Genomic DNA, 13524 nt, shown 5'->3' with positions numbered 1-13524 from the left:
ATTTTACATTTAATCTGTAATCTTTGACAAATAAAACATGTTTTTATGCTGTGATGTTTATAAATTATAATCTGTGATTTTTGTAAATATTGATTTCACATGGCCGTTGTTTGTTTTCTTTTCGAATTACGTTTTAAAAAGCTAATATCTATTTAGTTTATCAAATAAATCAATTACTTGATTTCCTATTAATATGCAGTGTTTCAATAAAAATCAGAAATAGCTACGAAGCTATTCATTATCTAGTCTACTGTTACATCTCCGACGCAATAATGTTCCATAAAACCGAAAATTCCTTTTTTCGTCATAAATTTCCAAAGAGTGATGACTTTGAAGAAGAACTTCACGATTTGTTCAATAAGAAGTACCAATTCCAATTCAACAGTGAGTGGAAACTGCCCGACCGTGGTTCTTGGTTCTCCGCACCACCATGGAAGGTTAAAAACTTGGAGACCATGAAAACTCGTTTGAATTTTCATAAAAGTCAACTGAATGACTTCAGTATTGAGGAATGGAGTAGTCATACACGCCGACGCAACCCTGCAGGTGAAGTTAGTTGGAAAGTGCGATGTCTCGTCAATCCAGAATTCTTGACACAAGCTTGGACGAAGTTCTACGAGTGTGCTTGCACATATAACATTATGCCACAAGAGGCTAGAGATTCTAGGAAATTCGTCTCACTACATTTGTGTGAAGCTCCGGGTGCTTTTATTACATCTTTGAATCACTATCTCAAGTTACATCATGAAAGTATTCAAGTAAGAAGCTTTTAACTTTCATATAAATATATTTAACCCCTTGACCACTGAGCGGCCCAATGAGACCGCGACACAATAGATTTTCTATTGTGTCTGTGATTAAATAACAAATATGTTTGTGAATATATACATAATGTTTATTTTTAGTGGAAATGGCTGGCAAATACTCTCAACCCATATTATGAAGGCAATTCGCCATCAAACATGATCAGTGACGATCGCTTCATGTTCCACACTCTTCAGAATTGGTACTTTGGCGTGGACAACACGGGAAACCTGATGAACTGGGAGAACTCACAAGCTATTGTTAATAGAGCCAAGAGTCTTGGAAAGGTATATCTATTGATTTTATTGTCACAATATAAAAACTATAAAATTTACATAACTACTTTAACAACTACATTAAATCAAATATTATATGATACTAGCTGTGCTCCACGGTTCTACCCACAGTGCTCCGCTGCTCGCTCCTGTTGGTCTTAGCGAAATGATACTTAGTCTATAGCATTTCTTGATAAATCCATACTAATATTATAAATGCGAAAGTAACTCTGTCTGTCTGTCTGTCTGTTACTCAATCACGCCTTAACTACTGAACCAATTTGCATGAAATTTGGTATGGAGATATTTTGATACCCGAGACTTTTTCGTTTTTGAAGTCGGTTGTTTTTAACGCAGTTATTTTTATTTAATACTTTTTAGTGTATTTTTCAACACGAATCAAACGAGCCCAAACTCGATAAAGTTGAGTCAATATATTACTGAGTTCCTATGGCCACCTTCCGATTCCATCATCAAATCAGCTTCATGTCATGATAATGTTTCATCGCTATCAAATTTACATACGTATACAAAATTTCAGCTCAATCGGTTACCGGGAAGTGAATCAAAGTTACTTGCTACATATCAACTTAGTCATCGAGTACAGACAAAAATGCTCATAAAATAAAAACTACTGGACCGGGAAATTTTTTTTTTATGATAAAAAAAAAATATACTGGCCGAATTGATAACCACATAAAATCGCATGGAGAGCTTAATTTTCATTAAAGGCTCTAATCGCACGGAAAGCTAAATTTTCACAAAAAAGCTCTAATCGCACGGAGAGCTTAATTTTCACAAAAAACTCATCGCACGGAGAGCTTAATTTTCACAAAAAGCTCTAATCGCACGGAGAGCTTAATTTTCGCAAAAAGCTCTAATCGAACGGAAAGCTTAATTATCACAAAAAGCTCTAATTGCACGGAGAGCTTAATTTTCACAAAAAAGCTCTAATCGCATGGAGAGCTTAATTTTCATAAAAAGCTCTAATCGCACTGAAAGCTTTATATTCACAAAAAGCTCTAATCGCACGGAGAGCTTAATTTTCACAAAAAGCTCTAATCACACGGAAAGCTTAATTTTCACAAGAAGCTCTAATAACACAGAGCTTAATTTTCACAAGGAGCTCTAATCACACGGAGAGTTTAATTTTCATAAAAAGCTCCAATCGCACGGAAAGCTTAATATTCACTAAAAAGTAAAAACTAATCGCATGAAGAGCTTAATTTTCACAAAAAGCTCTAATCGCACGGAAAGCTTAATTTTCACAAAAAGCTCTAAGCGCACGGAGAGCTTAATTTTCACAAAGAGCTCTAATCCCATGGAGAGCTTAATTTTCACAAAAAGCTCTATTCGCACGGAAAGCTTAATTTTCACAAAAAGCTCTCATCGCACGGAGAGCTTAATTTTCACAAAAAACTAATCGCACGGAAAGCTCAATTTTCATAAAAAGCTCTAATCGCACGTAGAGCTTTATTTTCACAAAAAGCTCTCATCGCACGGAGCGCTTAATTTTCACAAAAAACTAATCGCACGGAAAGCTCAATTTTCATAAAAAGCTCTAATCGCACGGAGAGCTTAATTTTCACAAAAAGCTCTAAACGCATGGAGAGCTTAATTTTCACAAAAAGCTCTAATCGCACGGAGAGCTTAATTTTCACAAAAAGCTCTAATCGCATGGAGAGCTTAATTTTCACAAAAAGCTCTAATCGCACGGAGAGCTTAATTTTCACAAAAAGCTCTAATCGCATGGAGAGCTTAATTTTCACAAAAAGCTCTAATCGCACGGAGAGCTTAATTTTCACAAAAAGCTCTAATCGCATGGAGAGCTTAATTTTCACAAAAAAGCTCTTAATCGCACGGAGAGCTTAATTTTCACAAAAAGCTCTAATCGCACGGAGAGCTTAATTTTCATTATAGGCTCTTATCGCACGGAGAGCTTAATTTTCACAAGAAGCTCTAATCACACGGAGAGCTTAATTTTCATAAAAATCTTTAATCGCACGGAAAGCTTAATATTCACTAATAAAAATTACTGCGTTAATAACAACCGACTTCAAAAACGGAAAAGTAAGAAATAAAAAAGATTTGACATTATTATTTAGTACATATTATTTATATGTGCTATTTATTAAAAAGGTTTGATGTCGGTGCACGGGCTTAATACTAAGTGCTTAATGTTCGGCACCAACTTCAAACCTATTTAATAAATAGCACATCCATACTAATATTATAAATGCGAAAGTAACTCTGTCTGTCTGTTACTCAATCACGCCTTATCTACTGAACCAATTTGCATGAAATTTGGTATAGAGATATTTTGATACCCGAGAAAGGACATAGGCCACTTTTTATTGCGAAATATGTACCACGGGCGAAGCCGGGGCGGACCGCTAGTGGGCTATACATATAACAACAAATAATTTTTCAAGTTGGACCAGTACTTCCTGAGATTAGCGCATTCTAAGAAACAAACTCTTCAGCTAATATTAGTTTAGATTATAAAACTTGCAGTAATAATTCATAGATAAATGGGTCATATAAAATTCACATCTTTGAATGAATGAATTCCTACATAATATACACATTTCAAATATACAAGTTCTGTTTTCTCAATTCAGGTATTGCTGGTGACAGCTGATGGTTCCATAGACTGCATGCAGAGGCCTGATGCTCAGGAGGAAGTCACATCACCGCTACATTATTGTGAAATTGTCACAGCCCTACAGTCTCTCAGTAAAGGTAAAGTATTGATTTAATGGTCAGATTGAAATTGAGAAGTATTATATTGTTTTTTTAGTGTGGGTAGATTTCATTAAATTGTCTGTGAACTGCCAGATTGAGTTTTTTTTTATAATTACCTCAGCCTAACAGTTTCTTTAATCCATCAGGAATCACAGACACAATAGAAAATCTATTGTGTCGCGGTCGGATCTGGCCGTTCGGGGCTCAATGGGTTAAATCTATTACCATAAAAAATATTTACTAACTGCTACTTCTTTTTTTCATTTCAGGTGGAACTCTAATTTTCAAATTGTTCACCATTTTCGAACATTCAACAGTGTGCCTGCTGTACCTTCTGAATCATTTGTTCAAAGAAGTGAACATATACAAGCCAATTACATCACGTCAAGGCAATTCTGAAGTTTACGCCATCTGCCTACGCTACAAGGACAATATACTTCTTGAAGAGTTTTTGCCCAAACTACAATCTACATATGGTACTGAACTATACAACGAACTTGCGCTATTTCCTCTTGAAATGATCCCAGAAAGCTTCATAAAGCAAGTAGAAGAATGTGCTTACTATTTCTGCTCACTACAATGCCACGTTATTAACAACAATCTCCAAGCTTACCTCATGCAAAATAACATAGCACTGCACAGAGACATCAAAAGAATAAGGGCCATGGTGGCAGCTGAGTTCATTTGGAAGTATGATTTGAAACCTATTGACAATGAACAGGAAATTCTAAAAGGTATCCTACATGAGGAAAATAAAATCAACAATAACCCCAGATATTGTAGAGGCTCATACACAGAAAGGCAATTGTATACAAAAATGTCTATGAAGGAAAAAATGAGGAACCTAAGCACTTCTCTGCAAGATGAATTATTGTCAAATCCATTGGTGTTGATCAATGAACCAATCAGGTGGATGGATAAAGATGAAAACGCGAAATTGGAGCTAACATTCACATATGGGCGGCCATTGCATGCTATTAACAGTTCAAAGTTCATTTTGGTGCCAATTTTCAAGCTTTACCAACAAATACTGGCTGAGGAGGAATTCAAAGAAGTGATCATGTATCAAGCTGCCAAAGAACAAGCTAGCATTGGATTGAATTTTGATGTATCAAAAGTATTACAACTGCCTGAATATGAGTATGTGGACATTTACAGTACTTATGAGAAGAATTGCTTCAAAACTCTAGTCAATATGCTTAAGGAGATGTCTGATGAGGAGACATTGCTGCTACAGAACCTAAATACTCTAACGCATTTTAATGTGAGCGTCTTATACATATTGTGCAAGGTTTGCTTCCAAAAAACAGGATTTACATCATGCGGTAATATAATACTGAGCAAGCTGGATAAAAAATCACTAGAATTGTTAAATGTGATTGATCTCGAATGTGACAAGTTTAAATCGGAGCCAAATAAAGATGTACTCAATTCATTGCCGGTACAAGTTACTAATGTTGGTGAATTTTTCAACAATATTGTCTTCTATAATAACACATTCTACAGAAATAAATGCACAGAGTATCTTAATATTATAGAACAGTCCCTTTAAACTGAGATTTAATTTTCATATCATTAAATGTTTTAACTGTATAATATATGGAAGTAGGGGGAGTGAAATGAAATGTGATGATTGTGATTAGTAAGGGTAAGGCCATTGATATTATGGATTTCCAGAAAGATCTTAAATAATTTAACTTGAAATATTTATTATATAATATAATTTATATCATTATATTCAAGATGCATTTACAGTGTAGTAGAAAGTATTTTTTGAAGTTTTATTCCTGTAAACTAAATATTCTTGTTGTGTCCTGTTCCACAGTGTCATTAAACTTTCTAAATGTTATTTATATGTTTTTTATTTAATATATAAATAAGACCTTAGTTGAATCCATAATAATATTATTTAAAATGCAGAAAGTAACTATGTCTGCTTCTTTTCTTCACGCTTAAATTACCTACTGCACCAATTTGGATGAAATCTGGTACAAAGATAGTTTAAGACCTATGAAACGATAGAATATTTTGTATCGCGAAATTCATCATAATCAATTCAGTAATTGCGTACGAACAAGGAAATGTAAGGAACAGTCATTAACGCAAGCGCTTTCGTAATGCGGGTTTCATAGTTGTTGATGACTCTAAATAATAAAATTACTTGAACAAATCCTGATGAAGTACTTATTTAGTAACGTAAATCAACTGCTACCGTAGGAGTCCTACCGCAGTGTCCTACGTAGACTTGGAGGTTAGATAATTTTTTTTTCTATAAAAATATCTTGGATATCAGATTACCCTGTCTTCAAAACCAAATATTTTTTTTAAATCGACATATGACATTGACAATTGACATTTCGTAGCTGCCGAGTGGCGAATCACGATTCACGAATAGGGATGGCGATTCTTTACGAAAAAGATCGATTTTTAAATCGATTCGAATCGTAGTCTAATGAATCGATTCACGAAAAAATCGAGGCCTACAAAATCGGTCTTAAAAAATCGATCTTTTTTTCAAGTTTGCATTTACAATGTAAATTTGTATCAATTTTACTAAAAACAAGATTAATATTGCAATTAACGATATCTTATCAATAAAATCAGGGAATTCAAAAATAACAATTATTTTTATTACCGTATCAAACTATAAGGATATCAAACAATAACAGAACAAACTGAAAATAATAGCGTCAAAGTGAAAAATAAGAAGCGCTTTACTTATTTACTTACCTTACCTACTCTCAATTAGTTATTATTTCGCAACAAACACTACATGAAAATCTGATGAAAATCAATTATCAATCATGAAAATACTTATATTATGCTAATAACAGTATTCAATAATTTGGAAAATCCAAAAGTGCACGCCTCATAATTTTTTTTTAATAAATATTTATTAATTATTATTTTTGTTTATTTAATAACAATTAAACCACATCGAATCAGACCCTGAAAAATGAAAGGGTTCTATTCCTGAGCATACTCAAGCGTAAGAGAAAAAAAAAGACTCGATTAGTAAAGTATTTCGGTCGCTATCGTGTTAACAAGAAAAAGGATCCGCACATACAGACACACGGACGTCCAAGACAGAACTTTTTTAAACTGTTTTTTAACTAGTTTAAATAACAAAAATGACATCAAAAATATCATGAACGTTAAAAATAGTGTTTTTTCTTAATATGTGTGTGTATGTATTATCTTACAAGTGCAATGTATGATACATAAAGACATTTTAAGTTTGAAAAATCAGATGTTTTGCGCGAAGTGACAGTAGTACCCACCTCAACGCTTCGCTTATGAGGCGTGCAATAAACGACAACAACAAATGAATAATGCAAATTGCAATATCAATCGTCACAGGACACAGATTATAGATACATAAAGTCAAAGACTACTAACGTAACTTTTTTATTAAAGAGAGGCGAGTAAAGGATACTAAACATACAGCCATCTCGCGAGTTTATGAGTAGTTAACTCTTTAACCGGCAGCACTCTTATAATTCAGGCACATTCAACTAAATGCAAATAATTGTATGGTTTATACCAAAACAGAAAAAATCGAATGTCGATTTTCAAGGGTGATATATCGATTCAGTGAATCGACACAGTACTTCATATCGATTTAAAAAATCGATATTTTCTGCTCGAAAAATCGATTCTTCGATTAATCGATCTCAGATCGCCATCCCTATTCACGAATGGCGATTTGGATTTTGGAGTTGTATTGTTGTTGTCCAATGTCCCATATTATTGTTATTATAGGAAGTTATTATTCCTGTACGTACATAATAAGTAGCAAAATACTAAATTAAAGACTATTACATACGTTGCCGACAAAATAAGACGCTAAACTTACTGGCTGATAATATTATACGTTTGTGATGAACCTAAGACTACGACTGCTTCACTTATTTAACAAAACTAACGGGACTTCTAATACCAACTCCTTGACTTGACTTACAACCAATCGACATGTATCAAGGTAACAACGGTGACCGTAAGGAGGACCACCCTCTATATTCTAGACTGTTTGTGGTATGTAGTAGACAGACAAAAGAACAAGACTTGAGGACAGCCTTTGAGGAGTTTGGAACGATTGAAGATTTGTTTATGCCTCGCAACCGTACCACCGGAGAGTCTAAAGGTGTCGCCTACATCAAGTACTCTAAAACTTCATCTGCTGCTGCGGCTATCAAAAACCTTCACATGAAAGCCATGTACCATGGAAAAACTATTAAAGTAATGGTAGCAGCTAACAAAAATGATACTCAGCCCACGGATCAGTATGGAGATAAATATAACAGACTGTTTATAAAAATACCAAAAGACACCCAAGAAGGAGATATAGCGGAATACTTTGCAAAGTTTGGCAATGTTGAATCAGTTTATAAATTAAAAGACAAAAAATCGGGGGAGTATAAAGGTTTTGCTTATGTTAAGTTTGCAGAGTTTTATGAAGCTGCAAAAGCCTTTGAAGAGTGTGACAAAAATTATAAGCCTATTTTTGCCACACCCAAAGGATTAAAGAGAACATTAGACAATGAAAGCTCATGTCCAAGCCATTCAAATAACAACTTTGATTATTATAGACAAACTCCAAACTATGAACCTCCAAGAAGTGATATTAGTTCCTTATTAAAGTCGGACAGGGCTGACTTCAGAGATGTTTTAGTTACTTGTACTCCTATATTATCAGAAAGATATATTTACCAGTTGATGAATATTATCCCTGGTATGGTTAAATGTGAAAACTTCTCAATGGATCAGGCCAATGGCATATGTAAAGCTCAAATTACATATGAGGATACAAGGTCGGCCTCTTATGCAGTAGAAAAATTAAATAATTATGAATTTCCATCGGGAGAAATAATTTCTGTAAGACCTGACACCAATCCGTTAACGAAAGCCGCCACTGACCTCTCAGAAATTGTGAAAAACTTTAAAAAATCAAGAGATTCTGGAGCAGAATTGTTAGAATTAGCCAATGCTATTGAAAAAGCGTCTTCCTTGATAAAAGCCGCAGCGAAAGGAGAGGTGGCCCCTAATGCAGAAACTAGGCCAAGCTATTGTAATATTCCGCTGCCTATGATTCAGCCAAAGGCCAATGGGGCGAAAGTTGTTCAGAGGCTATTTATTGTGTGTAAACCGAGACCGATCCCTTTAGAAATATTGCAAGATGCTTTTATTCGTTTTGGAGATTTTATTAGTGTCAATATGATACCAAATAAATCCTTTGGTTTTGTTAAATATGCTTCCAACTCTGCTGCACGAGAGGCAATGAGGGTCCTGCATGGAGCTATGTTAAACGGCATGAGATTGTGTGTGATGGAGGCTGACGAAAGGCCATCTACTGAAGAGCGAATGGAGACTGAACAAGCTGACTACACTGACCCAAAGAGAATGAAATTTGAGTGAATGTGACACCAATGGTTTTATATTGGTCAACTGACTTTTACATTGTACAATTTTTGGTGCTGACGATTCTGTTGTAAAAATCCATTTGTATTTAAAATTTACACCTTTTTTTTGACAACAAATGTAATGACTTATATTCAAAAATCGACTTTATTATTTTTTTTAATCAAATTTAATGAGTTACTGACTTGAGATACGGAAATGGAGATTAAAAAACATAACTTTAATGTGCTGTATTTATTTATTTATCTTTTATTCAGATTACATTTGTGGCTACTGTGATTGACTACTGGACATTTACTGAAAAGAGATTATGGATTACATGTGGTTATCAATATTTATAAATACATTGACACCTAAACTATTCATGAAATCATAATAATATACAAATATTGTTGGCACATTATGTTTATGTGTACTTTTATTGTAAAAATGTTCCAGAATACCACATATATATCTTCTTTATATGACTGATAAAAACACCAACATTATTTCCAGTATTAGATTATGAAATCCAGACTTGTTTGGAATGCGTGTTCTTAAATCATTTTACATTGAAACGAATACTATGTAATAACTACATCTAACTTATTAGTATGGTTAAATTCTTACAGCTAATAGTAACTACAATAAATACAAAATTGTTCAAACTTACAAAATAAAAATCTCAAAATAGGTTGGCAGTATGTCAGTGGAATAAATATAAAATTAACCTATTACTTAAACATAAAATGAACACTTAAATGAAATACAAGTAATTAAATATCATAAAATTCATCATTTTTGATCATTGCATTAGTTGACTGTAACTTAATCATGCCTAGTATATAACCTTGTATATACTAACATAGTATCATAGTATATACACATCAAATTCTTTTCTTTACTCATTATTTGAGCTACAACTCTGGGCATGCTGGATCTCATAAATTTCTTGCTGAAACCATTTCAAGCTTTTTCTCCCTTCATCCTTTTTTCTCACCATCAAAGTACATAAATTCAGATCTTCCAAGTATAAAAATTCAGTTAAACAGGTATAGAGGTATCCATCACACCATAATAAATATCGATTGTGGTTCCACAATTCATCACATTTTTTTTTATCATCTCAATCTTAATGTACACATCAGTTTTGTTCCTGCAATGCTGCTTCGATATCATTGACCTTTTCTGATTATAACAAGATCAAAATATAATCAACAATAAGTTTAAATACAACCATTTAGCAGTACCATCATGCAGCTGTTAAGCCTCCTTCCTTCACATGTTGATGATGAAATAACTCCAATCCCTTAGCAACTCAAAAAAGAAGAGCCATAATAAAACAATTTGTTTTCTCTCCTTAAATTGTAGAAATAATCATAAACAACACAATGGAACTCCTCTATCCATTGAGTTGAAACTTAATTCTTATTATTGAGCAAATAAGTCACTTCATTGATATCAGAGAGCAGCTTGTTTATGATGGTACCATAGCACAGTGCTGAGTTGTCCAGTGCTACTGCCTTCCAATTTCTGTTTGTTTCGCCTGATTTTTCTTCAGCTTGTACCATCTGAAATTAAATTTATGATTATTTATTTTATGTACTATTAATTTAAAGACCATACTATAAAAAATGTATTGAAAACTTACCTGTGTGAACATATTTACATCTTGGCAAAGTAAGGCAAGTTTTTGCTCCAGTTCAGCATTTCTGTTGACAACTTCAGTTGTGATTTTAACATTGGCAAGACTCTTGCTGAGCTGTTCAAGGCTTGTAGCGTATTGAGTGAGATCCAAATTCTCAATGGCTTTCTTGACAAATCTCGTATTGCACTCTTGAACGGTAAGATTCTTACGAAGATCTTCTGCGTAGCGCTTCATGGTAGCGATGATGTTATCGACGTCCACATCACCGCTGTTCTCAGTCATGTCCGGCAACAACAATTTTGGTACGCCGGACCCCAAAAACTGAGAGAGATCTTCATGCCTCAAATCGTTGTTTTCGTGAGCACGTCTTTGTTGCTCCTTGGGAATACTATCAAATATTGTTTTTATCTCTGTCATTATAGTCTGCGAGTCAGCCAATTCTTTGTCCAAATCCTCAGTCATCCTCTCTAGGGCGTCCAATTTGACCATGGACTGCAGGTATTGCGCAAATGATTGTGTATATGCTTGGTTGTTGCAACTCATTTTTGCAATGTTTTTAGACCGTGTATATCACACAAATTTACCACTAAGATGAAGGCAAATTTTATCCACAAATTCACAGACTGTTTTAACTTATATTTAAAAACAAACACCGGTGGTCCCAAATAATCCTTCCGATGACAGAAAAAAAATCAAATCAATGATTTGAAAATCACAGATAATTATAGATTACCGGTCATGACAGATAAATTATAGTGTCATTACTTGCTCTTGCTCTGTGGTGTCAGAGTTTTCGCATGTCAAAATCACACATCTGTGCACACATCAAACTTTAGCGTTTATATCATCGAGATATATGTACTAGGTACGTACTAGAGAGGCGATCGCTACTACACTCTCTTTAACACGAGCTAGAGGCAAGAATCACAAGTCTCTTTAGTCTGTGCCGGACTGTGCCCCCCGCTTGCCGCGTCAACACGTGTTATTGCTCTGTTCAAAATGCCTTCGTGTGTGCTAAGATATTATTTTAACAGTTCCCATAATACAAACAAAGCCCGAGGAGTGACTTTTCACCAGTAAGTTTCCTTATTATGAGTAAGTAATTCACACACAGCTACACTAAACGATCAATCGATCATTAGAAGATGATCAGGTAATTTAGAAGAATATATAATTTCCATTGACTGCTATCTTTATTTTCATCTCCCTACGGCCTACACACAGCTACACTAAACGATCAATCGATCATTCAATCAATCAATCGATCAATCATTCGATCAATCAATAATCAATCAATCAATTATCGATCAATCAATAATCGATCAATCGATATACCGATCGATCAATTGATCCATCGATCAATCAATCAATCGATCAATCGATATATCGATCGATCAATCAAATCAATCAATCAATAATCGATCAATCAATAATTTATCAATCGATCGATTGATAGATTGATCGATCAATCTATCAATCGATCAATCGATCAATCAATAACGATCGATCGATCAATCAATCAATCAATAATCGATCAATTAATAATTGAACAATCGATATATCGATCGATCATTTAATCAATCAATCGATCAATCATTCGACCAATCAATAATCGATCAATCAATAATCGATCAATCAATAATCGATCAATCAATTGATCAATCGATCGATCGATCATCAAATCAATCAATCGATCAATCAATCGATCAATAATCGATCAATCAATAATCGATCAATCAATTATCGATCAATCAATAATCGATCAATCAATAATCGATCAATCAATAATCGATCAATCATTAATCGATCAATCAATTGATCAATCAATAATCGATCAATCAATAATCGATCAATCAATAATCGATCAATCAATTGATCAATCGATCGATCGATCAATCAATCAATAATCGATCAATCAATAATCGATCAATCAATAATCGATCAATCAATAATCGATCAATCAATAATCGATCAATCAATAATCGATCAATCAATAATCGATCGATCGATCAATCAATCAATCAATAATCGATCAATCAATAATTGATCAATCGATATATCGATCGGTCATTTCAATCGATCATTCAATCAATCAATCGATCAATCATCGATCAATCAATAATCGATCAATCAATAATCGATCAATCGATATATCGATCGATCAATTGATCAATCGATCGATCGATCAATCAATCATCGATCGATCAATCAATCAATAATCGATCAATCAATAATCGGTCAATCAATAATCGATCAATCAATAATCGATCAATCGATCAATCCATAATCGATCAATCAATAACTGATCAATCGATATATCGATCGATCAATAATTGATCAATCGATCATTCAATAATCGATCGATCGATCAATCAATCAGTCAATAATCGATCAATCAATAATTGATCAATCGATATATCGATCGATCATTTCAATCGATCATTCAATCAATCAATCAATCAATCAATCAATCGATCGATAAATCGATCATTCAATCAATCGATCAATCATTCGACCGATCAATCAATAATTGATCAATCGATCGATCGATATATCGATTGATCGATTATTGATTGATCGATAATTGATTGATCAAACATTCGATCAATCAATAATCAATCAATCAATAATCGATCAATCAATAGTCGATCAATC

General features: G+C 33.8%; 3 protein-coding genes across 3 annotated transcripts; 2 read left to right on the top strand and 1 right to left on the bottom strand.

Moving 5' to 3' along the window:
* The first annotated feature begins 87 nt into the window (after positions 1-87).
* On the top strand, positions 88-5659 carry aft (cap methyltransferase 2). Its single transcript, XM_090119094.1, has 4 exons — positions 88-758; positions 906-1091; positions 3701-3821; positions 4094-5659. The coding sequence occupies exons 1-4, from the start codon at positions 273-275 to the stop codon at positions 5374-5376; spliced, it is 2076 nt and encodes a 691-aa protein (XP_089975220.1). The 5' UTR covers positions 88-272; the 3' UTR covers positions 5377-5659.
* Positions 5660-7520: 1861 nt separating this feature from the next.
* Positions 7521-9466, top strand: LOC149909295 (RNA-binding protein 45-like). Its single transcript, XM_090119070.1, has one exon. The coding sequence runs from the start codon at positions 7797-7799 to the stop codon at positions 9237-9239; it is 1443 nt and encodes a 480-aa protein (XP_089975196.1). The 5' UTR covers positions 7521-7796; the 3' UTR covers positions 9240-9466.
* On the bottom strand, positions 9462-11564 carry LOC149909294 (uncharacterized). Its single transcript, XM_090119081.1, has 2 exons — positions 10873-11564; positions 9462-10792 (listed from the first exon to the last, which is right to left on the bottom strand). Exons 1-2 carry the CDS (start codon positions 11410-11412, stop codon positions 10643-10645), a joined length of 690 nt encoding a protein of 229 aa, XP_089975207.1. The 5' UTR covers positions 11413-11564; the 3' UTR covers positions 9462-10642.
* Between the last annotated feature and the right edge of the window lie 1960 nt (positions 11565-13524).

Source organism: Colias eurytheme, chromosome 3 (genome assembly GCF_061535395.1).
Source record: "Colias eurytheme isolate Ceu_HAF_F1 chromosome 3, ilColEury1 Martin Lab GWU primary, whole genome shotgun sequence".
Lineage (NCBI taxonomy): Eukaryota > Metazoa > Arthropoda > Insecta > Lepidoptera > Pieridae > Colias > Colias eurytheme.
This window is presented reverse-complemented; position numbering and strand designations above follow the sequence as displayed.

What these genes read in the sequence shown, in the direction of transcription:
- LOC149909295 (XM_090119070.1), top strand. Translation starts at nt 7,797, where the DNA reads ATGTATCAAGGTAACAACGGTGACCGTAAGGAGGACCACCCTCTATAT.
- aft (XM_090119094.1), top strand. Translation starts at nt 273, where the DNA reads ATGTTCCATAAAACCGAAAATTCCTTTTTTCGTCATAAATTTCCAAAG. An exon ending in GAGCCAAGAGTCTTGGAAAG is followed by an intron (nt 1,092 to 3,700) that starts GTATATCTATTG and finishes TTCTCAATTCAG; the next exon opens with GTATTGCTGGTGACAGCTGA. An exon ending in CCTACAGTCTCTCAGTAAAG is followed by an intron (nt 3,822 to 4,093) that starts GTAAAGTATTGA and finishes TTTTCATTTCAG; the next exon opens with GTGGAACTCTAATTTTCAAA.
- LOC149909294 (XM_090119081.1), bottom strand. Translation starts at nt 11,412, where the DNA reads ATGAGTTGCAACAACCAAGCATATACACAATCATTTGCGCAATACCTG. An exon ending in ATGTAAATATGTTCACACAG is followed by an intron (nt 10,793 to 10,872) that starts GTAAGTTTTCAA and finishes ATTTAATTTCAG; the next exon opens with ATGGTACAAGCTGAAGAAAA.